This window comes from Elgaria multicarinata, chromosome 3, assembly GCF_023053635.1.
Source record: "Elgaria multicarinata webbii isolate HBS135686 ecotype San Diego chromosome 3, rElgMul1.1.pri, whole genome shotgun sequence".
Taxonomy (NCBI): Eukaryota; Metazoa; Chordata; class Lepidosauria; order Squamata; family Anguidae; genus Elgaria; species Elgaria multicarinata.
Window position 1 is genome coordinate 173,580,061 of NC_086173.1, and position 27,321 is coordinate 173,607,381.

The 27,321-nt window shown below is 45.9% G+C and overlaps 2 protein-coding genes across 2 annotated transcripts; one reads left to right on the forward strand and one right to left on the reverse strand.

Moving 5' to 3' along the window:
- LOC134395803 (zinc finger protein OZF-like) lies at positions 1–5,755 on the forward strand. Its single transcript, XM_063121962.1, has 6 exons — positions 1–111; positions 225–342; positions 2,155–2,237; positions 4,255–4,381; positions 4,608–5,280; positions 5,365–5,755. Exons 1-6 carry the CDS (start codon positions 1–3, stop codon positions 5,753–5,755), a joined length of 1,503 nt encoding a protein of 500 aa, XP_062978032.1.
- A 4,917-nt stretch (positions 5,756–10,672) lies between these two features.
- LOC134395804 (vomeronasal type-2 receptor 26-like) lies at positions 10,673–26,753 on the reverse strand. The gene is made up of 6 exons (XM_063121963.1): positions 26,538–26,753; positions 23,927–24,099; positions 21,396–21,687; positions 15,264–15,494; positions 12,519–12,645; positions 10,673–11,577 (listed from the first exon to the last, which is right to left on the reverse strand). Exons 1-6 carry the CDS (start codon positions 26,751–26,753, stop codon positions 10,673–10,675), a joined length of 1,944 nt encoding a protein of 647 aa, XP_062978033.1.
- Positions 26,754–27,321: the final 568 nt, after the last annotated feature.

Consider the following 27,321-nt stretch of genomic DNA (forward strand, 5'->3'; position numbering starts at 1 on the left):
ATGGAGAACTGGGTCAGAGCATGTGAGCTGGAGAACAGTTCCCAGACGGTGGCCGTGGCAGAAGGCGTCCTCCTGAGCCAGGCAGAGAACAATAAGCCGGAAGACAAGCAGGTGAGAGAGGAATCAAAACTATCTCGAAATCCCTGTTTTGTCCAGGGATTTAGCCTGCCCTTTTCCTAATGCCTCTTCCCCTTCCCTGCCTGGGATCCTACCTGCCGTTTCAGGTGGAGGGCCAGGCGGACGTGGCCAGTGATTTCCCTGGGACAGAAAAGGCCCTGCTGGATCCCATGCTGCTATTCAAGGGGTTGGTGCAGGACAACGATGAAGGTGCCATCACACCAGGTAACGGCATGTATCTCAACGTGATCTCAAATTTCTCCAGTGTGAGCTGACAGCTGTCTTGTCCCCCTTGACAGTTCAGGTGGGAAAACTGCATTTTTAGATTCCCCCATAGTTTGAAAACGAATCCACTTGCTGCCCTTTAAGACTTTGCAGGTCCCAACCTGCATTTTAAATTGAAGCTGATATAGAGCAAGGGAGTGTTTTCATGCCTGGAGTCGAAAGATCAAATGTCCCTGGAGAATTATTTATTTATTGTATTACTTACGTTTCTCGTCATAGAATCATAGAATAGCAGAGTTGGAAGGGGCCTACAAGGCCATTGAGTCGAACCCCATGCTCAATGCAGGAATCCACCCTAAAGCATCCCTGACAGTTGGTTGTCCAGCTGCCGCTTGAAGGCCTCTAGTGTGGGAGAGCCCACAACCTCCCTAGGTCACTGGTTCCATTGTTGTACTGCTCTAACAGTCAGGAAGTTTTTCCTGATGTCCAGCCGGAATCTGGCTTCCTTTAACTTGAGCCGGTTATTCCGTGTCCTGCACTCTGGGAGGATCGAGAGGAGATCCTGGCCCTCCTCTGTGTGACAACCTTTTAAGTCTTTGAAGAGTGCTCTCATGTCCCCCCTCAATCTTCTCTTCTCCAGGCTAAACAGGCCCAGTTCTTTCAGTCTTTCTTCATAGTGCTTTGCTTCCAGACCCCTGATCATCCTGGTTGCCCTCCTCTGAACATGCTCCAGCTTGTCTGTGTCCTTCTTGACTTGTGGAGCCCAGAACTGGATGCAATACTCTAGATGAGGCCTAACCAGGGCCGAATAGAGAGGAACCAGGACCTCATGTGATTTGGAAGCTATACTTCTATTAATGCAGCCCAAAATAGCATTTGCCTTTCTTGCAGCCATATCGCACTATTGTCTCCTATTCAGCTTGTGATCTACAACCATTCCAAGATCCTTCTCGTTTGTAGTATTGCTGAGCCAAGTATCCCCCATCTTGTAACTGTGCCTTTGGTTTCTATTTCCTAGATGTAGAACTTGGCATTTATCCCTATTCCATCCTGTTGTTTTCAGCCCAGCACTCCAGCCTATCAAGATCCCTTTGAAGTTTGTTTCTGTCTTCCAGGGTATTAGCTATCCCACCCAATTTTGTGTCCTTGCAGATCTGATAAGCATTCCCTGCACCTCCTTGTCCAAATCATTAATAAAAATGTTGAAGAGCCCTGGGCCCAGGACTGAACCCTGAGAGACCCAAGGGTGGCAACTTTTGTGGTGGGGAGACACGGAGCAGCCCTCCATTCCTTTCCCCTCCTGGGCACGGTTTCCCACTTGAGTTTCCTTGGTCCACAATCAAGAGAGGCTGATAAATAAGTTCGATCAGAGTTCCCAAGTGCTTCAGGGGGAAAGATGCTATTCCAACCAAGTTATCTCCCCCCTCCCCCCCCCCCGCTTATCTGCTCTGTTCTGCTGTAAACTTGTATTTAGTACATTGTTGAGTAGGTTGTTAAATACTGTTGTGATATTTCTGCTGTAAACTTAGCAAAGTCAAATGGATTATTGTATTGATTTACAAAAAACACAATAAACTGCTGACCTACTTTATTTTGTGTACAGCGCTTTTTAATAGGGCGCTATATAAATTATTATTATTATTATTATTATTATTATTAAGAGAAATATTGAACTGAACCCACTGAGAACATTTCTACCAAATCCAGCGTCTGGAATTGTGGCCCGAAAGCAAGTAGGATGATATGGTTTTCATACACGGAATGGATGTAGAAAAATACATTTCTTGCTATCTTTTTTTGTTATTCTCACAGGCAGTGGGAAAACGTCAACGCCTTGTTCCAGATCTTCTCCTGTTCATGGTGAAGGGGAAAGAGATGGTCTGTGTTTATCTCAGGTAAGGGACGGCTCTCTTTCCAGGTTATTCAATGGGGCAAGCCTTCCATGGGAGAAGCCTTACCCAGTGCCTGCCTGCTATGCAAACCATTTTTTTTTATCACCTGAATCCAGTGTTGGTTGACATGGTGGTTTATCCAACCTTGATAAATGATACTTCTGCGTGAATAAGGCTTTTTTCTTTATTCACCATGGTTAAAGCCATGGTTCATTACTTATTTTATTTATTACATTTCTATACCCCCCAATAGCCGAAGCTCTCTGGGCGATTCACAAAAATTAAAACCATAATAAAACATAGTAACACAAATACAAAATACAGTATAAAAAGCACAACCAGGTTTAAAGTGTCTTCTGAACGCAGCCTAGCTTTCTGGCTTAACTACTGTGGTTAAAGCCATGGTTTAAGGTGTCTTCTGAACAGGGTCAAGAAGTGACATGCTGGATCAAACCAAGGGTCCATCTAGTCCAGCACTCTGTTCACACAGTGGCCAACCAGCCATCGGCCAGGAACCAACAAAGCAGGACAAGTTGGAGCATGTTCAGAGGAGGGCAACCAGGATGATCAGGGGTCTGGAAACAAAGCCCTATGAGGAGAGACTGAAAGAACTGGGCATGTTTAGCCTGGAGAAGAGGAGATTGAGGGGAGACATGAGAGCACTCTTCAAATACTTAAAAGGTTGTTACACAGAGGAGGGCCAGGATCTCTTCTTGATCCTCCCAGAGTGCAGGACACGGAATGACGGGCTCAAGTTAAAGGAAGCCAGATTCCAGCTGGACATCAGGAAAAAACTTCCTGACTGTTAGAGCAGTACGACAATGGAACCAGTGACCTGGGGAGGTTGTGGGCTCTCCCACATTAGAGGCCTTAAAGAGGCAGCTGGACAACCACCTGTCAGGGATGCTTTAGGGTGGATTCCTGCACTGAGCAGTGGGTTGGACTCGATGGCCTTAGAGGCCCCTTCCAACTCTGCTATTCTATGATTGTATGATTAAATGGTGATGCCCAGAGGTGGGAACAGAAAAAGGCATTGGGGGAAATTAATCCACAGAGTGGGCAGCTGTAAGATGATCATGTTCATCGTTGGGAACCTTTTAAGGGAAAGGTAAAAAGGTGTTCTCTGGTGAGCGGGGTTGTGACAGGCTACAACAGCTGGGATTACAGGTGTACAGAATGATGCAGGGTGTGGAGAATGTGGACAGGGAGACGTTTTTCTCCCTCTCCCATAACAGTAGAACCCAGTGGGGTCATCCCGTGAAACAGAGTGGTGGGAGATTCAGGAGAGATAAAAGGAAGGATTTCTTCTCACAGTGCATAGAGTTAAACTCTGGAACTCACTGCCACAAGATGTAGTGATGGCCACCAATTTGGATGGCTTCAAAAGGGGGTTGAAAAATTCCTGGAGGCTGAGAAGGCTGTCAATAACTGCTAGTCCTCAGGGCTATGTACTGTCTCCATTATTAAAGGCAGTATGCTGGGGAACATGGGCAGGAGGGTGCTGTTGCACTCATGTCCTGCTTGGGATTTTCCCATGGGCAGCTGGTTGGCCACTGTGTGAACAGAATCCTGGACTAGATGGACCCTTGCAGATGTAACCTGAACCTGTTTCAGGCATGAATGGGAGCTTAGCAGTGTCTTGTAAGGCAGGGAGCAGAAATAAACACATGGTATTCGTAAAGAAACACATGGTATTTTTAAGAGTATTTTTCTATTCATAGAATCAAAGAATAGTAGAGTTGGAAGGGGCCCCTTAAGGCCATCGAGTCCAACCCCCTGCTCAATGCAGGAATCCACCCTAAAGCATCCCTGACAGATGCTTGTCCAGCTGCCTCTTGAAGGCCTCTAGTGTGGGAGAGCCCACAACCTCCCTAAGTAACTGGTTCCATTGTTGTGCTGCTCTAACAGTGAGGAAGTTTTTCCTGATGTCCAGCTGATTGTCCCTGCTTGGATTTTTGTGACATTTTATACTTGGCTAAGGTACGAACTTTCAGGAGAAACTTCTTCCTCCTTCTTTCAGGGTCGTGTTTCCTTTGAGGAGGTGGCTGTGTATTTCACAGAGGAGGAGTGGGCCCTGCTGGATCGAGGCCAAAAGTCCCTGCACAGGGAAGTCATGGAGGAGAATTGGCGGAATTTGTCCTCACTAGGTAAGAATACCTTTTCTTGGTCAACAATAAAGGGGTGAAATTCTTGTTCCTTTTAAGTACCTGTAGAGATGATGCCAGAGAGGAAGTCCATGCCCAAAAAGCCTGCCTGGGCCATTCTAACTTACCTGAGCTTTCTTTGCACTGCTTTCTTCTAGCCTGGCTAGGATTTGGTGGGTCATTCCCTGATCTGAATGTCCAATTCTCACATTTGGTTTCTCTATTTCAGCAAGGGATGTGTGGGAGATAGCAAAAGAAAAACAAGCACATGAAGCTTTGGAGGAAACCCATAAGTGTCCAGACACAGCAGAGAATATTGGGAATAAAGGTGGACTAAAGATCCAGGAGGGAACGCAAAGAAATATGGAGAAGAATGAAGCCATTGTTAGTCTGGATGGTGGCTTGCATGAAATTCCAGTCCATCCAAAAATGCACAAAGGAGAAACAAGGAATGAGTGCTCAGCATGTGGGAAAAGGTTTGCTTATAAATCAACCCTCGAGAACCACTGGAAAACCCACACGGGGGAGAAACCATATTCATGTATGGAGTGCGGGAAAAGCTTCAGTCAGAGCTCAACCCTTAGTTTACATCAAAGAATCCACACTGGGGAGAAACCGTTTAAGTGCCTGGAGTGCGGAAAGAGCTTCAGCCAGAGGGATAAACTTACCTTACATCAAAGAATCCACACAGGAGAGAAACCATTTAAGTGTCTTGAATGTGGAAAGAGCTTCAGCCGGAGGGATACACTTACTTTACACCAAAGAATTCACACAGGAGAGAAACCCTATAAATGCCTGGAGTGTGGAAAGAGCTTTAGGCACAGCTCTAGCCTTACTTTACATCAAAGAATCCACACAGGAGAGAAACCATATGAATGTCTGGAGTGTGGGAAGCATTTCAGGTGGAGTGGATACCTTACTTCACATCAAAGAACCCACATAGAGGAGAAGCAACTTGAATGCCTGGAGTGCGGAAAGAGCTTCAGTCAAAACTCCTCTCTTATTTTACATCAAAGTATACACACCGGGGAGAAACCATATGAATGTCTGGAGTGTGGAAAGACTTTTCGTGTGAGCAGTCACCTTCACTCACATCAAAGAACCCACAAAGCAGAGAAACCCTTTAAATGCCTTGATTGTGGAAAGAGCTTCAGCCGGAGGGATAAACTTACTTCACATCTCAAAACTCACACAGGAGAGAAACCATTTAAATGTCTTGAGTGCGGAAAGAGCTTCAGCCAGAGAGATAAACTTACTTCCCATCATAGAATCCACACAGGGGACAAACCTTTTGAATGTCTGGAGTGTGGAAAGAGCTTCACCCGGAGGGATAATCTTACTTCACATCAAAGAATGCATACACGGGAGAAACAATAGGGATATTTTTTGTGTGGAAAGAGATGTATTTAAAGTTGAATGTCTTACCTTTAATCAAAGGACCCACACCAGAGACAAACATTTAAAAGCATGCAGTGTAGCAAGAACATTTTGAGAAATCAATGCTTTATCTTAAAGAAACACGGGGGAGAAACCATATGAAAGCTTGGAGTGTGGAAAGTGTTCAAACCATTCTTACTTGAAATCAAAGAATTCACAAGAACAGGATCGAAAAGCTACACTCTGTGGCTAAATCTTATGACGAAGATTATTAAGATTATGCTTTTCTATTTCTTTGGGGCTGTTCACAAAAACAAAACAAAAAAAGCCTGGGTGTTTGTTGTTGTTGAGCCGCGGGTTGTTTGCTAAGCCATGGGTTAGCGTGTTGTCTGAACCCAGACCGTTTCCTCAAGGAGCTTGTTTGCCATCCTGAACAAACAGAGGGAAAAAACATGGTTGTCAAGGTGATTTGCTCAAGAAAAATAGGCCACTCTGCATAGTTATTATTATTACTATTATATTTATTTGTATCTCACCTTTTGCCCAATGCTGGGCCTCAAGACGGCCTTACAAAGTTTAAAACTACATTTGTGGGGGGGGAACATAAACGTTTAAAATATACAACAAAATTATAAGTCATTAACATAGATGGAGGACCAAATTACTCTCCAAAGGCCTGCCGGAACAAACAAGTTTTTGCCTGCTTCCGAAAGCCCATCAAGGAGGGAAAGCCTCCCCGGGAAGAGAGTTCCAGAGCACCGGAGCAGCCACCGAGAAGGCCCTCTCCTGTGTTCCCACCAAGCGTGCCTGTGATGATGGTGGGACTGAAAGAAGGGCTTCCCCAGAAGATCTCAAAGCACGGGCAGGCTCATAAGGGAGAATACGGTCTTTCAAATAACCTGGACCCGAGCCATATAGGTTATCAGGCTACCTGGCTGAAAATGTCCTGGGTTCAGACAACACACTAACCCACAGTTCAGCAACAACCCGCACTCAACCACTGAGTGTGGGTTAGTGTGTTGTGCAAATCAAGTCTTTCTCTGACCTGGATTTGAACCTTTGCAAATGTTTGAAACTTTGATCGGATTTTGAAACTTTCATGGCATATTTGAAGACCCAATGCCTGGTGCAAGACCATTTCCTTTCCTTGGCACCTTGGCCTGATCGAGCATCAGGGCTTATGTTCTGATCTTTGAATTTCTGTTACCTTCAGGAGGTCCTTAGACAAACTGTAGTGTCTGACCCCACCCCTACCCCTTTCCCCATTGTGAGTGTGTGTGTTTACGTGAGTAATTGGGGGGTATTTTTGAAACTGGTTTAGCTGGAACCTCGGCCTTTGGTGTGGGTGCTCCTAGCCTGGAACCTCTGACTACTCCTTGTTTCTCTCTGATTTGGGTGGTGCAAGCCCATCTCTCCTCCTTGGAGAGGAAATAGAAGTAACACAGACACAAAGCACTATAAATTTGGGGGATGCTTGTCTCTTTGTACCTCAGTATTTTGGGTGGGGGTGGGGGTTGGAATTCCTGTCTCTCTTGACTTCAACAATGGACTTACTGGGAAATGCTAACACATTCATAATGTCAATGCTAGCAGCCAGATCCATAGCTTTATCCAGATCTATGGAAATATTGCAAAACTGCTAGAATGGTAGAGAAAACGCCAACCACATTGGGTCAGTAATCTACTTCCTGAAGGCTGGATGTGTGCCGGTTATAACGGTTCTATGAATTTTTCCCACATTTACTGTACAATGGATCTGAGCTCTCTTCCTGTTTCTATGTGGAAGAAGGTACCATCTTATGAAAAGCAAAAGAATAGGGTTGCTGAATGGAAGATAGGAACAGATACATGTAACCTTATTAAATAATGTTATTAAACTTTTTTTTTGTATAGAAGGACAAGTCTTGTTGAAGGAGGATCAGCATGGCTTTTGCAAAGTCAGGTCCCACTAACATACTTTGTCTACATATCTGTAAGTGTAATGGAGGTGGAGGCAATGAGTTATTTATTTATTTAAAACATTTATATCCCGCCCTATATCAATAAGATCTCAGGGCGGTGTACAGATAAAAGCATACAGTATAAAAACAGTAAGTATAGACAGCTAAAAACAAATTAAACCATAAACCAAGTTAAAACTATATATTTTAAAAACAGTAAAACTATTAAAACAGTTAAAACAATGTGCCTAGTGAAGTTACCCATTCAGCAACAGAGAAAGAGCGGGAGATGGAATTCTTCCTAACTATTGGGATGACTAGATGCTGCTTATATACCCAAAATCTGAGGCTAACTATTAAAAACCTAGTCTGGTTGCTCAGTTCCTCATCTTGCCACAGGTAAAGGTGTCCAAAACGCCCCAAAAGGACACGGTTTCCTTTTGCCTGCTCTGTAGTTTCAATGTGCCCCAAACTTCAAGTAGAGAAAAGGGTCACACAGACCCAGGGAGAGATATCTTTGGATTTCTATCCCATCTTCAGGACAACATTCATTCATTCGTTCATTCTTAGAAACATTTTTATACTGCCTTTTGGCCCTAAAAAGTAAGCACAAGGCCTTTTACAACAGTAGAACCTAAAAACACTTCAAAACAGACAGCATTCACAGAGTAAAACTCTGAAAACAGAAACCATATTTTTATTTTTAAACCTTGAAAGACTCCTGCACGATGTTGCATAATAGACTACCTTGCAAATATTCATCCTAAATAAATAATAGTTGGGCATGATCAGGATGATCAGGGGTCTGGAAACAAAGCCCTATGAAGAGAGACTGAAAGAGCTGGGCATGTTTAGCCTGGAGAAGAGAAGATTGAGGGGAGACATGATAGCACTCTTCAAATACTTAAAAGGCTGTCACACGGAGGGCCAGGAACTCTTCTCGATCCTCCCAGAGTGCAGGACATGGAATAACGGGCTCAAGTTAAGGGAAGCCAGATTCCAGCTGGACATCAGGAAAAACTTCCTGACTGTTAGAGCAGTACAACAACGGAATCAGTTACCTAGACGGGTTGTGGGCTCTCCCACACTAGAGGCCTTCAAGAGGCAGCTGGACAACCATCTGTCAGGGATGCATTTGGGTGGATTCCTGCATTGAGCAGGGGGTTGGACTCGATGGCCTTCTAGGCTCCTTCCAACTCTGCTATTCTATGATTGCAACCCTTATTCCGAAGTAAATAAAATATTAAAATATTTTCCCAACCGAAAACCAGGGAAATCAATGTATGCTTCAGATAAGATAGTTGAAGGAAGGATGATTGCTCACATGTAATATTGTTCATACGTCCTGCTTATGACATAAATTTAAAGCAAATGTTTTAGGAAATGAATAATATTTGAGAATTAAGCTAGCCCAAGACAAGTGAAGCTTCCAAAAACAGCTTTCCTTAAAGACCAGCCACAGGTCACTGTATATTTTGCTTCTTTTAAAATCTATTTTAAAGTGTTTTATTCGGTTTTTATTTTATCTTGGACACCGCTCCGAAATTTTCAATGGGGAGGGAGCGGTATATAAATATTGTCAACAAATAAATTAAATGAAATATCCTGCCGGGGAACTTAAGGAAAAGTTTTAATTTTGTAAATCGCCTTAAGTCCCAGTACTAGAGAGAAGATGGGAGAAGAAGAAGATGAAGATTGGCTGATTAGGATATGAAGGAAATATATTATTATTCACAAATCAAAATTGGGAATTTTACAGGGGATCATTAATTGTAAATAAGTGCTGCTCTTGAGTTCCTCTTTTTGTAAAATATAAATCACATGAGCACCTCATAAGAAATCCTACATATATGAGTGATCTTTCTAGGCTGGAGTGCTGGGCTGAAAACAACAGAAGGAAATTTAATAGGGATAAATGCCAAGTTCCACATCTAGGAAAAAGAAACCAAATGCACAGTTACAAGATGGGGGATACTTGGCTCAGCAATACTACAAACGAGAAGGGTCCTGGAATTGTTGTAGAGCATAAGCTGAATAGGAGCCAACAGGGTGATATGGCTGCAAGAAAGGCAAATGCTATTTTGGGCTGCATTAATAGATGTATAGCTTCCAAATCACATGAGGTACTGGTTCCTCTTTATTTGGCCCTGGTTAGGCTTCATCTAGAGTATTGCGTCCAGTTCTGGGCTCCACAACTCAGCAGACAACTGGAGCGTGTTCAGAGGATGATCAGGGGTCTGGAAACAAAGCCCTATGAAGAGAGACGGAAAGAACTGGGCCTGTTGAGCATGGAAAAGTGAAGATTGAGAGGAGACATGAGAGCACTCTTCAAATACTTGGAAGGTTGTCACACACAGGAGGGCCAGGATCTCTTCTCGATCCTCCCAGAGTGCAGGACATGGAATAACGGGCTCAAGTTAAAGGAAGCCAGATTCCAGCTGGACATCAGGAAAAACTTCCTTACTGTTCGAGCAGTACGACAATGGAACCAGTTCCCTAGGGAGGTTGTGGGCTCTCCCACACTAGAGGCCTTCAAGAGGCAGCTGGGAAACCATGTGTCAGGGATGCTTTAGTGTGGATTCCTGCATTGAGCAGGGGGTTGGACTCGATGGCCTTATAGGCCCCTTCCAACTCTGCTATTCTATGATTCTATGAGAGGCAAAGGAGAGAGACTTCGTGAGAAAAACACCTGTTCTCATTGACTGCTCTGCTTGTTTTCTTAAAGCTCAAGTAATGTCACGTCAGTTAATTTCGGCCTTTGAAAACCCATGTTTCAAAAACATTTCTTTAAACTCAAAAATCCCCTCCCATTTAATCACTAGGCAAGGGCAATTTCATGGCAGCTGGTAGAGTTGAAATGGCAAAAAGGCTTCTACAGCACCTTTTGCAAGCTGGCATGAAGCCTGTTTTTGAAGTGCAGCCTAGTGCATGAAGAAAAAATGAAGATTGGGATGATTGGTAACAATAGGAATCAGATTTATATTTTGGTTTTCATTACAAGATGTTCCCTTGTATTCAAATCTGGCCGCAGTATAATTATGTAGCACTTGGGAAGAAAGATGCAGCCCAGGAGCCCAGCACTGGAGGCCAAGATGGAGAAGACCTGCACGGCCACCATGTATTTCCCCTTGGTGCTCAGGTAGGTGGGCACAAAGGACACCCAGACGCTGCAGAAGACCAGCATGCTGAAGGTGATCAGCTTGGCTTCATTGAAGGACCCAGGCAGCTTCCTGGCTAGGAAGGCCACCGTGAAGCAGATGGCAGCCAGGAAGCCCATGTAGCCAAGGGCAGCATAGAACATGGCGACAGATCCTTCATTGCATTGCAGGATGATCTCTCCAGGCTGGGAGTGCAGGTCAGAATCTGGAAACGGGGGAGAGAATCCCAGCCAAAGGGTACAGATGACAACTTGGACACCAGAACATGAAATGGCTATAGAGTTGGCCAACCTCTTCCCTAGCCACCTCCTAACCCTGTTGCCTGGCTTTGTGGCGAGGAAGGCCAACACCACAGTGATTGTTTTGGCCAACAGTGAAGAGACGGCAACTGTGAAGATGATGCTGAAGGCCGTTTGCCGGAGGAGGCAGGTCGCTTTCTTTGGCCAGCCAATGAAGAGGAAGGAGGACAAGAAGGAAAGCAGGAGGGAGATGAGGAGAACGTAGGAGAGGTCCTGGTTGTTGGCTTTGACTATGGGAGTTTCTAGGAATTTAAAGAAGATTCCTAAGACCAAGCCTGTGGTTAAAGACAGGAATAGGGCAAGAGAAGCCAGGATGATCCCCAATGTTTCTTCATAGGACAGGAAGGTTATATCCTTTGGGATACAGTGATCTCGGTCCTTGTTTGGATGCTGATCGTCTGAGCACTTGGTGCAACGTTCTGCATCTAGAAAGAACAAGAGAAACATATCCCTTACACCTTTGGCAATCTCGGCTCTTTTACATTCCCTGAAATATATTTTACTGGTGTCACTGACAGCATGCTTTCATTTCATACAGGGCTTGGTAAGTCTTGCTAGGTTTCATCATTCTTCCTTATCAATAATACACCTTTTGTCTTTCATATATCTCTAAGCAAATCGAATTGGTGGAAGATTGGGGGTTGGACAAGCGTGTGGATCTAGGAGTATCCTTGGAGACCTCTGCTCTAGTCCTTGGAAAGCTGCATAGAATCATAGAATAGCAGAGTTGGAAGGGGCCTACAAGGCCATTGAGTCCAACCCCCTGCTCAATGCAGGAATCCACCCTAAAGCATCCCTGACAGATGGTTGTCCAGCTGCCTCTTGAAGGCCTCTAATGTGGGAGAGCCCACCACCTCCCTAGGTAACTGGTTCCATTGTCGTACTGATCTAACAGTCAGGAAGTTTTTCCTGATGTCCAACTGGAATCTGGTTTCCTTTAACTTGAGCCCATTATTCCGTGTCCTGCACTCTGGGAGGATCGAGAAGAGATCCTGGCCCTCCTCTGTGTGACAACCTTTTAAGTATTTGAAGAGTGCTCTCATGTCTCCCCTCAATCTTCTCTTCTCCAGGCTAAAAATGCCCAGTTGGGCTCTCCCACACTAGAGGCATTCAAGAGGCAACTAGGCAACCATCTGTCAGGGATGCTTTAGGGTGGATTCCTGCATTGAGCAGGGGGTTGGACTCTATGGCCTTGTAGGCCCCTTCCAACTCTGCGATTCTATGATTCTATGATCCCGGGATACCCTGTGCATCATGTGGACGCACAGAGATGATCCCACAGATTGCCCCGGGATTTCAGCCCATCTAGCTATGGCTTCGGTGAATCTCCTTCCCAAATGCTGCCTTCTTTTCTGGAGTCACCCACCTTCCCGATTGGAGATGGTTCCTTCTGCACAAAGAACACAGTCGTAGCAGCAAACTGGCTTTTCTTCCTGAGCCACCTTGAAGAAGCCGGGACCACAGCTTTCCACACACCTGGACGGAGGCAGGGGCTAAGCACAGAAGCAAGGACTATCAAGGGAAATGTGCTAGGAACAATTCATCTATGGAAACGAGACACAGAGTTGGAATGCACCTGAGAGGACTTCTTAGGTGTTTATTTATTTATTTATTTACAATATTTATATACCACTACCCATTGAAGAGTTCTGGAATGATGAAAATTAGAATCAAAGAATAAAAATAGAATAAAAACAGATTAAAATACGTTTTCTAAAAGAAACAAGGATCTCCTATAAAGCCACGGATGGTCCTTCAAGGAAAGCTTCCTAAAAGGACAACATTTTCAGGAGGTGCTGGAAGGAATACAAGGTTGGTGCCTGCCTGACCTCCAGAGGCAGTGAATTCCTTAGGATGAGAGCCACCACACTGAAGGCTCTTCTCCTGGTGGACTCCAGGAGGACCATAGGTTCATGTGGAACCACCAGGAGCATGACCTCAGATGACCAATAGGTTGACAGGGGAGAAGGCGCTCTCTCAGATATCTTGGTCCCAAGTTGTGTCACTGGAAGACCTGCAGGTTGTTTCTATCCTGAAACATTCATTCTTTACAGGCCTCTGTTATTTTCCTTGTGTCAAATTTTAGATTGGAAGCACCTTGGGGCAGGGACCTTTCCTCTCCAAGCCTTCTCCAGCCTAGTGCCTTCCAAACATGCCCTCCAGAGATTCCAACTACCATCATTCCCAATGTTGCAGTCAGAAGAACATAAGAGGAGCCCTGATGCTAGATCACACCTAGGGTCCATCTAGTCCAGCATTCTGTTCACACAGTGGCCAACCGGACATTCCAATGGGAAACCCACAAGCAGGACATTAGTGCAACAGCACCTTCCCATCCAAGGATCTTGGAATTGTTGTAGATCGCAAGCTGAATATGAGCTAATAGTGCGATATGGCTTCAAGAAAGGCAAATGCTATTTTGGGCTGCATTAATAGCAGTATAGCTTCCAAATCACGTGAGGTTCTGGTTCCTCTCTATTTGGCCCTGGTTAGGCCTCATCTAGAGTATTGTGCCCAGTTCTGGGCTCCACAATTCAAGAAGGACGCAGACAAGCTGGAGCATGTTCAGAGGAGGGCAACCAGGATGATCAGGGGTATGGAAACAAAGCCCTATGAAGAGAGACTGGAAGAACTGGGCATGTTTAGCCTGGAGAAGAGGAGATTGAGGGGAGACATGAGAGCACTCTTCAAATACTTAAAAGTTTGTCACACAGAGGAGGGCCAGGATCTCTTCTCGATCCTCCCAGAGTGCAGGACACGGAATAACGGGCTCAAGTTAAAGGAAGCCAGATTCCAGCTGGACATCAGGAAAAACTCCCTGACTGTTAGAGCAGTACGACAATGGAACCAGTTACGTAGGGAGGTTGTGGCCTCTCCCACACTGGAGGCGTTCAAGAGACAGCTGGACAACCATCTGTCATAGAATCATAGAATCATAGAATAGCAGAGTTGGAAGTGGCCTACAAGGCCATCGAGTCCAACCCCCTGTCAGGGATGCTTTAGGGTGGATTCCTGCATTGAGCAGGGGGTTGGACTTGATGGCCTCACAGGACCCTTCCAGCTCTACTATTCTATGATTCTATGTTCCCCAGCAAGTGGTGTGTACAGGCTTACTTCCTCGGATATTGAAGGTAGCACGGAGCTATCAGGGCTAGTAGCCATTGATAGCCTTCAGGAATTTATCCAATTCCCTTTTAAAGGAGTGTTTGATATAGAGGGACTAACAACATGGGCTTGAGCATTGCCACCTGCCTCATGCCACCCATCACCTTGGCAGCTGAAAAGACCTGCTGCCTGAAGACCAATGCTGGAAGGGGTGCTTGGTTGGGAGACGCTGAATGATGTCAAACTGTGTGGGTCTGTGGGGCTTGAGAAAGGACTGGCAATCTCTACCTCAGGTGAGAGACAGGGAAGGAACTATGAAAGGTGATGCAGGTGTGAGCTGGGACAGATGACGGCTGTCACAAGCAAGAGAGCCCACCTGTACTTGTAGGCTAACTCTGGGGAACCCTCATGTGGAACGGAGACTTAATTGTATCTGTTAATATTTTTGTACTGTGATTTATTTTCTCTTCTGTTCAGTGAGGTTTAGTTCAGTTTATTTGTACTACTTTATTATGTATATTTACTTTTCTGCTGTGTATTTATCTCCCATAGCTATGGTTATTGTAGTTTTTGAATATTGTTGTATTTATTGCTGTTTGATTTCTTGTAAATCGTATTTATTGATAGAATCGTAGAATCATAGAATAGCAGAGTTGGAAGGAGCCTACAAGGCCATCGAGTCCAACCCCCTGCTCAATGCAGGAATCCACCCTAAAGCATCCCTGACAGATGGTTGATAGATGTTGTTCATCTGTTATGTTGTGAACCGCTTTGGGCACAATTTTGTGGAAAAGCGGCATACAAATAAAAAGATAGACTGATAGATGGATGGATGGATGAAGCCATCCAAATTGGTGGGCGTCACTCTGTCCTGTGGTAACGAATTCTGTAGTTCAACTATGTGCTGTGTAAACATCCGACACACATCTGGAGGCTTATGCAGAATCTGTTATGTTTAGTAGAGGTTAAGAGATGGTAAGTCAATGAAAGGAGTGATCTTCCTCACCTTGTTGAACCATTGGGGCCACACCACGGCCTCCTGGTCCACGGTGAGCTTGAGGCCTGGGGATTCCTGTCTTCCTAGACTCCCAAACTTCATTCTAACAACAGACCTGTTGGGAAACTTCACCCAGTTCATGATGTCAAAGTCAGCTGCCAGGTCTCCGTTCTCCTCCAAATACACTCCATCAGTGAGGGAAGTATTGTAAAACGGGGGATTTTTCAAGTAAGGGTGAAGCTAGAAGGGCGAAAGAAACTGCAACACTTGGAATCAAGAGAAGACATTCAACAGCTCAGCTCAGCCTATTTCGTGCTCGAACCTGGTTCCAGATACAGGTGGCTGGGTCTGATGTAGGCTGGGAGCTGAACCTATTTTATTATTTATTTATAAATAACAAACTGAGACTCAATCCAGACAAGACGGAGGCACTGTTAGCGGGTGGTTCATCTGTCCAGCAAGGTGATGTTTGCCCTGTACTGGACGGGGTTGCACTCTCCCTGAAGGATCGGGTCCGTAGTTTGGGGGTGCTCTTGGATCCAGAAATGTCACTTGAGGCACAGGTGAACTCAGTGGCAAAGAGCACCTTTTATCAGCTTAGGCTGATATACCAACTACGCCCTTATCTGGACAGAGATAGCCTAGCTACAATTATCCATGCTCTGATAACCTCTCGTTTGGATTACTGCAATGCGTTATACGTGGGGCTGCCTTTGAAAACCGTCCGGAAGCTTCAGCTGGTACAAAACAGGGCAGCCCGTTTACTAACAGGGACTGGCCGGTGAGATCACATTACGCCAGTCCTTTTACAACTTCATTGGCTGCCAGTCCAGGTCCGGGCCTGATTCAAAGTGCTGGTATTGATATTTAAAGCCCTAAAGGTTTGGGGCCAGGTTATTTGAAGGAATGCCTCCTCCCATATGTACCTGCCCGGACCTTAAGATCATCCACAGGGGTCCTTCTCCGTGAGCCCCTGCCAAAGGAAGTGAGGCAGATGGCTACCAGGAGGAGGGCCTTCTCCACTGTGGCACCCCAGCTGTGGAATGAGCTCCTCAGAGAGGTCCGCCTGGCGCCTACACTGTACTTCTTTCGTCGCCAGCTGAAGACCTTTTTATTCTCTCAGTATTTTAACACTTAATTTTAACTTAAATTAAAATTTTGCTGTTCTAATTCTGTATTTTAATCTTATACCAATTTTTGCTGCGTGGTTTTATCCTGGTTGTGCTTTTTATACTGAATTTTGTATTTGTGTTTTTAACCTGTTGGTTGTTTTATTATGGTTTTAATTTTTGTGAACCACCCAGAGAGCTTCGGCTATTGGGCGGTATAAAAATGTAATTAAATAAATAAATTTACAATATTTATATACCGCTCCCCATTGAAAATTTCAGAGCGGTGTGCAAACATTGTACAGCATAAAACACTTCAAAATAGATTTCAAAAGAAGCAGAATGTACAGTGAACCGCGACTGGTCATTAAGGAAAGGCTTCCTGGAATAATGACGTTTTCAGGAGGCACCGAAAGGACTAGAGGCCACACTAGAGGCCTTCAAGAGGCAGCTGGACAACCATCTGTCAGGGATGCTTTAGGGTGGATTCCTGCATTGAGCAGGGGGTTGGACTCGATGGCCTTGTAGGCCCCTTCCAATTCTGCGATTCTATGATTCTATGATTCTATGAAAACAAAGTTGGCGCCTGCCTGACCTCCAGAGGCAGGGAATTCTGTGGGAGGGGGGGGCCACCATGCTGAAGGCTCTTCCCCTGGTGGACTCCAATCGGAGGATGGGTCTATGTGGAACCACCAGGAGCAGGCCCTCGGATTACCTCAGTGGGTAGGGGAGAAGGCGCTCTCTCTCTCTCTCAGGTATCCTGCTCCCAAGTCATTTAGGGCTTTGTGCACAAGTACCAGAACCTTCAACCGGCCCAGGAGCGAATTGGTAGCCAGTGCAGTTCCCTCAGCACAGGAGTTACATGCTGGAAAGAGGCAGCTCCAGACAACAGCCGAACTGCAGCCTTCTGCACTAGCTCCAGCTTCCGGACCAGCTTTGAGGGCAGCCCCACATAGAGCGCGTTGCAGTAATCTAATCTTGAGTAATCCGATCTTTGGCTTCATGTTCAGGACCTTGGATTGTTTCTCTAGAGTTGTTCCTCTGACTGAAGTGTGCCAAAGAAGTCCAACGGCAAGGGGTGGAACCAAAAATTTGTTTATTTATTTGTTACATTTCTATACCGCCCCATAGCCGAAGCTCTCTGGGCGGTTTACATTTTAGAAAGAGAGAATAAGCGCTGGAAAAGATAAAGGTATTGTACAACTGACAGCCATGTTCAGCAGGGACAACTTTAACACGAAAGGGAATACCTGCCATGGCTGTACCCGTGGAATGTCCAGCCTGTCTCCACCCTTCACAACCAGCCTCTTGGATCTGGATGAATGCACGGCATCAAAAGCATGTGCCACAGCATGGATAGTGTTGTATATCAGGAAGCTGTCTAAAGTCAGGATTCCCTCAACCTCCTTTGGACTTAATGTCTCCAACTTCGCGTTCTGCCTGCATCTCGTCCAACCTTTCACAGACAATGCATGCTTTGAATAGGAGCAATTAAATGCGGTTGCCCCCAAGCGTTGCATAGCGGAAATAATGAATTGAATATCGTTATAATCCGTCCTTTTATCTGTCTGGAGAGAGAAGGAAAAAAAGCCATGGATGTGTTGGAAAGGTAGTTTATGATACTTCAACCCCCAAGTGATGTCCCACAAAGCTGTTATGATCCAGACTTTTCCTACAATGGGGTTCATCACCATTGGAAATATCTGATGCATAATGCTTATTCCATTTAAGAAGGACCTAGTCTCTGCGCAATAAACGAAGACATTGACTTGTCTCCACTGGTGCAATGAAACGTGTCGGAGCTCCACTTTGTCCATATTCAGTCCTGAGATGCTTTGTGAGAAAACAACACAGACACCATTCCTGGTGAGCTCAGGCGTCAAGGTCCTCAAGAACCTCTCTCCATTGTTGCTGTCAGGAGCAACGAGACCAACCATCGTCCACCTGAAATGCAGGAGAAGTTTGACAATCCCCAGGTACTGGGCTCCTTCTTTGGGGACCATCCGGTAGAAAAAAGGGAACTGAGTTTTATCACTCAGAACTTGAGAAGCAAATGCAAAGGTGACCTGGAAGAGAAAGGGAGAGACTGTTGTGTTGTTTTGTTTCAGAAACAAATTTCAATTCTTCATCGGATCTTTTTGGAATATGGCTAGAAGAAATACTCCTGATTTTAGGGTGAATAAAATGTTCAGACTTCATGAGTTAGTAGCTAGAAAGTTGGACTGGGAGTTTGGAGATCCGGGTTCCTTGGGTGATGCTGGCCCAGTCACGGATTCTCAGCCCAGCCTACCTCACAGGGTTGTTGTTGTGAGGATAAAAGTGAAGAGGAGGAGGGTGCTGCCTTGGAGGGGAAAAGGCAGGATTAAAAAGGCAACAAATAAATTGATTTATTTTATTTTATTTTTTATTTATTTATTTATTATACTTATATACCGCTCCCATAACCAGGGCTCTCTGGGCGGTTTACAGAAATTGTAAAATTGAGATACAAACAAGAATACAAAATTTAAAACTCTAAAACACAGTACATACACACATAGAGCATTAAAAACCAATTAAAAACTAAACATGTGGGTAATTAGGATGTGCCGCCATATGCCCGGGCAAAGAGGAAAGTCTTAACCTGGTGCCGGAAAGATAGCAGCGTTGGTGCCAGGCGAGCTTCATCAGGGAGATCATTCCACAGTCTGGGGGCCACCACCGAAAAGGCCCTGTCCCTTGTTGCCACACTCCGAGCCTCTCTCAGAGTAGGCACCCGGAGGAGGACCTTAGATGTTGAACGTAGTGACCGGGTATATTCACGTCGGGAGAGGCGTTCCGTCAGGTATTGTGGTCCCAAGCCGTGTAAGGCTTTATAGGTCAAAACCAGCACCTTGAATTGGGCTCGGAAACATACAGGCAGCCAGTGCAAGCAGACCAGAACAGGTGTTATATGGTCAAACCTTCTGGTTCCCGAAATCAGTCTGGCCACTGCATTTTGCACGAGCTGCAGCTTCCGAACCGTCTTCAAAGGCAGCCCTACGTAGAGCGCATTGCAGTAATCTAACTTGGAGGTTACCAGAGCATGGACAACTGAAGCCAGGTTATCCCTGTCTAGATAGGGGCGTAGCTGGGCCACCAATCGGAGTTTGTAGAAGGCACTCCGTGCCACTGAGGTCACCTGAGCCTCAAGTGACAATGATGGGTCTAAAAGAACCCCCAAGCTACGAACCTGCTCCTTCAGGATGAGTGCAATCCCATCCAGAACCGGTAGAACACCCCCCATCCTGTCAGCGGAATCACCTACTAACAGCATCTCAGTCCTGTCTGGATTGATTCTCAGTTTATTAGCCCTCATCCAGTCCATTGTTGCAGCCAGGCACCGGTTCAACACATCCACAGCCTCTCCTGCTGAAGATGAAAAGGAGAAATAGAGCTGCGTGTTGTCAGCATACTGATGACAGCACACTCCAAAGCTCCGGATGACCGCCCCCAGCGGCTTCATGTAAATGTTAAACAACATGGGGGACAAAACCAACCCCTGCGGGACCCCATACTTGAGAGTCCATGGGGCCGAGTAATGTTCCCCAAGCACCACCTTCTGTAACCGACCCGCCAAGTAAGAGCGGAACCACTGCAGAGCAGTACCTCCCACTCCCAGCTCAGCGAGTCGTCCCAGAAATGCAATATTATTGCATTTATATCCCACTTTTTTTCCTCTAAGGAACCCAAGGCGATGTACATAATCCTCCTCCTCCTCCTCTCCATTTAATGTTCTAAATAAATTAGAAGATGCTCTAAACTGTGAAGCATTTCGTCCATCTCTATAATGGGAGCAAATTCCCAAAAGTTCATCTTGGTTTGCTTGACAGTATTTCACGTGGCTGAGAAACAGAACCCACAACAGGAGAAAATTTGATTCTTACTTTCTGATTTAGAAGTGGATGACTGAGGACTAAACTACACGTGGTTAATCAAGTTGGAGTGCTGGGCTGAAAACAACAGAATGAAATTTAGTAGGGATAAATGCCAAGTTCTACATTTAGGAAACAGAAACCAAAGGCACAGTTACAAGATGGGGGATACTTGGCTCAGCATTACTACGAACGAGAAGGATCTTGGAATTGTTGTAGATCGCAAGCTGAATAGGAGCCAACAGTGTGATATGGCTGCAAGAAAGGCAAATACTATTTTGGGCTGCATTAATAGAAGTATAGCTTCCAAATCACGTGAGGTACTGGATCCTCTCTATTCGGCCCTGGTTAGGCCTCATCTAGAGTATTGTGTCCAGTTCTGGGCTCCGCAATTCAAGAAGGACGCAGACAAGCTGCAGCGTGTTCAGAGGAGGGCAACCAGGATGATCAGGGGTCTGGAAACAAAGCCCTATGAAGAGAGACTGAAAGAACTGGGCATGTTTAGCCTGGAGAAGAAAAGATTGAGGGGAGACATGAGAGCACTCTTCAAAGACTTAAGGTTGTCACACAGAAGGGCCAGGATCTCTTCTCGATCCTCCCAGAGTGCAGGACACGGAATAACGGGCTCAAGTTAAAGGAAGCCAGATTCCAGCTGGATATCAGGAAAAACTTCCTGTCTGTTAGAGCAGTGCGACAATGGAATCAGTTACCTAGGGAGGTTGTGGGCTCTCCCACACTAGAGGCCTTCAAGAGGCAGCTGGACAACCATCTGTCAGGGATGCTTTAGGGTGGATTCCTGCATTGAGCAGGGGGTTGGACTCCATGGCCTTGTAGGCCCCTTCCAACTCTGCTATTCTATGATGTGATTCTATGTGGTTTCCCCCCTCGGATGAAGGAATTCCCATTACCCCACAGCGGGTGTGCCCCTCCCCCAATCCAGATCCGGACCACTACATGGAGGATAAATGTTTTCTGAACCCTTTGCCCCCTACTGTGGATCTCAACTGCCACATCTCTGTGCCTCCTATTTCCATGGGGGTGGGAAAAGCTCACATTAATGTTGTCTGGAGAACCTTTTAATTTCTCTGAAGAGGACCAAAAGTCCTGTTAGACTCAGCCTGCAAAGACCCCATCACTACCTGCGGGATTTTGTAGATGCCCAAAGTCGTTGAGATCTGGATGGAAATGTCGGATTCAGCCCCTTCCAGAAGTGCCAACAGGCGATTCCGCCTTCCACAGGTGTAGTTGGGAATATTCACCTGCCCAGGAGAGAGCAGGTCTAGCAGAGCATAAGAAGTCATTCTTGCATTGAAATAGTTCTCATGGATGCTGTAGCCCAGGGTGATGTTGGGTAAGAGACTGGGATTCTGGTTGATCTCCTCAGTGGCGAACAAGAAGGACAGGATCTTCCAGTAATCCGTAGATCCTTTCCTGAAAATACATAAGTGTGGCATTGTCACCCCTTTTTTCAGTGAAACGAAAATAATGAATAATTGCTTCTTTGACTTCATAAACTTTCCCAGGAAGTATCAAACTCGTGATTAATTTTCTAGAGCTTTGCTCATGCTAACGCTGATCCAGAGGCTAAAACATATCAGCCAATCCCTACCCACTTGAATTCTAAGATGCCTTTTAAGAATGGTTTACTTGTATGGCGGGTGGTGTGGTGGGAGGTAACCTTGTTCTAGGGTTTCAAGGTCAATATCCATTAATGTTTCCGTTATAAAAACAAAACAAAAATGTGTAACCCAGGTGAATTTTAAGATGTCTTTCAGACCAACTCCTGTTGGGGTGGGGAATGGAGTGCTTGGGACAAACAAAGATACCCCCCACCCACCCCCCATTATTTGAGATGTATGAAATGCACAGTTACAAGCTGGGGGATACTTAGCTCAGCAATACTACAAACGAGAAGGATCTTGGAATTGTTGTAGATCACCAGCTGAATAGGAGCCAACAGTGCGATATGGCTGCAAGAAAGGCAAATGCTATTTTGGGCTGCATTAATAGAAGTATAGCTTCCAAATCACGTGAGGTCCTGGTTCCTCTCTATTCAGCCCTGGTTAGGCCTCATCTAGAGTATTGCGTCCAGTTCTGGGCTCCACAATTCAAGAAAGACGCAGACAAGCTGGAGCGTGTTCAGAGGAGGGCAACCAGGATGATCAGGGGTCTGGAAACAAAGCCCTATGAGGAGAGACTGATAGCTTCTCGGATTATCCCCGTAGTGCTAAGCTTTCGCGGCTGTTGTTTTTGCTACTGGGCGACAGCAATCCTTTGCATACCAGAAAGTGAGTTGGAGGGGGAAATGTAAAAAAATCATAAAAAATCAACAGATGACCCAATTCAATTCAAATTGGGTATGCTTAAAGCTCTCCCTAATATCTATTACTGTGCCAATTTTGGTGTCTTTATCTTTAAAGCTTGCACAGCATTTATTTAAAATCCTCCTGCGCCCCAGTGGCGGCTCGGAAGGTACACTCAAAAAGTAGGGGCTAAATACGGCAAATCTTTTGCCTTTGAGGCACAATTAAAGCAGGATGCCTGGGAGTACTTCACAATCAAAGCAGATTATAAGGTGGAAAACTTGAGTCCTTTGCATGCAATTCACAGTGATTGCACAGTAGAACGCTGGTGTGATAAAGCTTTGAAACAACTGGGCATGTTTAGCCTGGAGAAGGGAAGACTGAGGGGAGACATGATAGCACTCTTCAGATACTTAAAAGGTCACACAGAGGATGGCCAGGATCTCTTCTCGATCCTCCCAGAGTGCAGGACACAGAATAATGGGCTTAAGTTACAGGAAGTAAGATTCATGCTGGACATCAGGAAAAACTTCCTGACTGTTAGAGCAGTACAACAATGGAATCAGTTACCTACGAGGGTTGTGGGCTCTTCCACATGAGAGGCCTTCAAGAGGCAGCTGGACAACCACCTGTCAGGGATGCTTTAGGGGGGATTCCTGCTTTGAGCAGGGGGTTGGACTCGATGGCCTTGTAGGCCCCTTCCGACTCCACTATTCCATGATTCCATGATTCTAGTTCTTTTGAACTTGGTTTCCAGTCTAACTTTTGCAATCTGAGTAGGCAGTAATGGAGGAATAGAGACGGTATAAAAAAAGCCAACGTTTGTTCTGCACATTAACGAGATGGCAGAAAGACCGCCTGGTCCTATAAAAGAGCTCCCACATTTTACAGTGCAAAAGGCGCTCAGCCTGGCACGTGGCATGGATGGCAGGCTGTCATGTAGTGCTCCTCCATCATCAAAGTCCTCCCTCAACGTCAAAATAGGATGACAATTTAGCAAGCACACAGTCATTCCTTGGTATCATAGAATCATAGAATAGTAGAGTTGGAAGGGGCCTACTAGGCCATCGAGTCCAAACCCTGCTCAATGCAGGAATCCACCCCAAAGCATCCCTGACAGATGCTTGTCCAGCTGCCTCTTGAAGGCCTCTAGTGTGGGAGAGCCCACAACCTCCCTAGATAACTGGTTCCCTTGTCGTACTGCTCTAACAGTCAGGACGTTTTTCCTGATGTCCAGCCGGAATCTGGCTTCCTGTAACTTGACCCGTTATTCCGTGTCCTGCACTCTGGGAGGATCGAGAAGAGATGGTAATTAGGGATGATGGGAGCTCCTGAATTCAGTAGTGAGTTTACCAGCTGTGACTTACCAGAAAACTCCGTCAGAGGGAGCCTTGTTGAAAGTGTATCGTCGAAACATAGCACGTGTTGCAGAGATGACCGCACTAATGACATGGTCTCCTGGTATGTAATGATTCGGTGGGTCTACTCCATCTGTTCCCAGAGCCAAGGGGCATTTGGCCTTGAGCAACCCCCAGGTGGCCTGGGGCAGCAGTAGAAGCAACAGCAAGAGCAGAAGCATTTGGAGAACACCTGGTACAGCCTCCACCTCAGCACAGTGGAAGAATAAATAGAAGCCAAAACGGTCTTGCAAGACCAGAACTTTCCCCAAGAGCTCAGCCAGCCAAGACTTCTCATCTGTGGCCTCACCTGCCCTAAACTTCCATGGCACAGGGAGCATTTAGACGTCTCCCTAGGTTGCTCTTGAATGTGATGTTTATCTCAGTGGAGTCAACTGTGATTTATTTATTTTTGATGGAGGGGATCCCATTAGCTTTGACAAGAAAAAGAAGAAATCACTATGATTTTGATCATTACAAGGGGAAGATAGTTCATTCCCTCGGCAACTTTCTGAACTCTCAATCCAGTTCCAGGCCGCAGGTGCATGGCTGAAGAAAAAACATGTTTACGAGAACTCAGCGATGCAGCTTCAACCTCTTGACATGGGCCTATGAGAACTTGGCCTGACTTTAACCGAAGATACTGTCAAGGTTCCTTCAATGACCTGGACTCCTGAGCAACAGCACCCTCCCACCCATGTTCCCCAGCAACTGGTGTATAGAGGCTTAACTGGAGGTAGCACACAACCATCAGGGCTAGTAGCCATTGATAGCCTTCTCCTCCAGGAATTTATCCAACCCTTCCATCTCTACTATTCTATGATTCTTTGCTGTTGAGATCCCCGAAAGATTTGGTTCTGGGGAATGTCAACATTCAGGTTGCTTCAAATAATTTCTTGTATCAGCTTCTGTTTGTGGCCAAACTATGCCCCTATCAGGACAGGAAAACCTGACTTCAGTAGACTATGCTATGGTAACCTCCAAGATAGGCCTTATCTAGACCTAAGGTTATCCTGGGATCATCCCAGGGGTCATCCCTGTTCATGTAAATGACACAAGCAGGGACGACCCCGGGATGATCCTGGGATAAACCTTAGGTCTAGCTAAGGCCATAGTTTGCTACAATGCAGTCTATGTGGGGCTGCCTTTGTAGATGGTTCAGAAGCTGCAGGTTGCAAAAAATGTGACAGTCAGATTGAGAGCAGGGACCAAAAGGTCTCAACATATAACACTAATTTTGGTCCACATGCAATGGATGCAGTACATTTACAAGCCCAATTCAAGGTGTTGGTTTTGGCCTATGAAGACTTGCATGGCTTGAGAGTGCAATACCTGATAGGATACCACCCCTGGTATGAATGCACAGTTACAAGATGGGGGATACTTGGCTCAGCAATACTACCAACGAGAAGGATCTTGGAATTGTTGTAGATCACAAGCTGAATATGAGCCAACAGTGCGATATGGCTGCAAGAAAGGCCAATGCTATTTTGGGTTGCATTAATAGAAGTATAGCTTCGAAATCGCGTGAGGTCCTAGTTCGTCTCTATTCGGCCCTGGTTAGGCCTTATCTAGAGTATTGAGTCCAGTTCTGGGCTCCACAATTCAAGAAGGATGCAGACAAGCTGGAGCGTGTTCAGAGGAGGGCAACCAGGATGATCAGGGGTCTGGAAACAAAACCCTATGAAGAGAGACTGAAAGAACTGGGCATGTTTAGCCTGGAGAAGAGAAGATTGAGGGGGGACATGAGAGCACTCTTCAAATACTTAAAAGGTTGTCACACAGAGGAGGTCCAGGATCTCTTCTCGATCCTCCCAGAGTGCAGGACACAGAATAACGGGCTCAAGTTAAAGGAAGCCAGGTTCTGGCTGGACATCAGGAAAAACTTCCTGACTGTTAGAGCAGTACGACAATGTAATCAGTTGCCTGGTGAGGTTGTGGGCTCTCCCACACTAGAGGCCTTCAAGAGGCAGCTGGACAACCATCTGTCAGGGATGCTTTAGGGTGGATTCCTGCATTGAGCAGGGGGTTGGACTCAATGGCCTTGTAGGCCCCTTCCAACTCTGCTATTCTATGATTCTACACACATAAAGCATTAAAAACCGTTAAAAAACTAAGCATGTGGGTGAATAAGATGCTTTTTAACTTGTCCATAAACGGGGAATTAGGAGTGAGCAGTACGACAACGTTGGGGTTGGACTAGATGGCCTTGTAGGCCCCTTCCAACTCTGCTATTCTATGATTCTATAACTTTTGCAAATCCATATGTTCTAATTGTATGTATTTCAACCTTGTAAATTGCCTTGAGTCCCAGTATTGGGGGAAAAGATAGAATAATAATAATAATAATAATAATAATAATAATAATAATAATAATAATAATAATAATAATAATAGGCTCCATTCAACACCGACCCAATTTTGTGATATGGAGACGGAAAGGAAGAAGTTTGCAAACGTTCTCATTTCCCCCCCCTCCTCCTCCTCCTCCCCCCCTTCATGGGGGCGGGGCAGGGAGGGGATTTCCCCGTGACGTCCCCTCTATGACGTCCCTACTTTCTCTTTCCAGCATACAACCCACCCCCCACTCCAGCCGTGCTGAATCTGCGCTTTCGGGTCCCTCCTCCAGATGCCTGCGAGAGAAAGTGGGGCTGCGCTCGGTCCGGATGGGGTTTCGGCTCCTCCCGGGGCGCTTCGTGTACTGGCGCAGCGGCGCGGCTGCGCTTCTCTTGCTGCTGCTGCTGCGCGCGGGTGAGTTTGGGCCAACGCTTGCAGAGCAAGCAAAGGCAGGCAGCATTCGCACCCGTAAAGGGTGTGGGTGGGGGGTGGGTCCGCTTCGGCTGGAAGAGGGTGGCCCCTTGCAGGACTTCCTTGATCAGGCTAGGAGACCTTTTCCGGGCTCTTTGCTAGCCAGTGCACGTGCGTAACAAAGAGAGTGCTCAGTTCCTGCACTGAGCAGGGGGTTGGACTCGATGGCCTTAGAGGCCCCTTCCCCTTCCCACACTTCCCCTTCCCACACTAGAGGCCTTCAAGCGGCAGCTGGACAACCATCTGTCAGGGATAAGTATGCACTCAACCATTGACTTATGATCCATTCCCAAAAGGCAAGAGAACGGCCAATAAAATTAGAACAAAATTATTCATGTCACAGCTGCAATTTAGAGAGCTACTAAACCTGCAGCCCAATCCTGTGCAGGTGAACGTGGACGTAAGCCCACAGAGATCAATGGGGCTCCTTCCATGCGTAAGTCTGCAGCCAAATTTCACTTTTCATTTATCTGAGAGGAGTGTTCCAAGGAGGCCAATAATTCTCCCCGCCCTTACATTAAACTGGCATTCAAGAGGCAGCTATGTGTTAAGGTGGG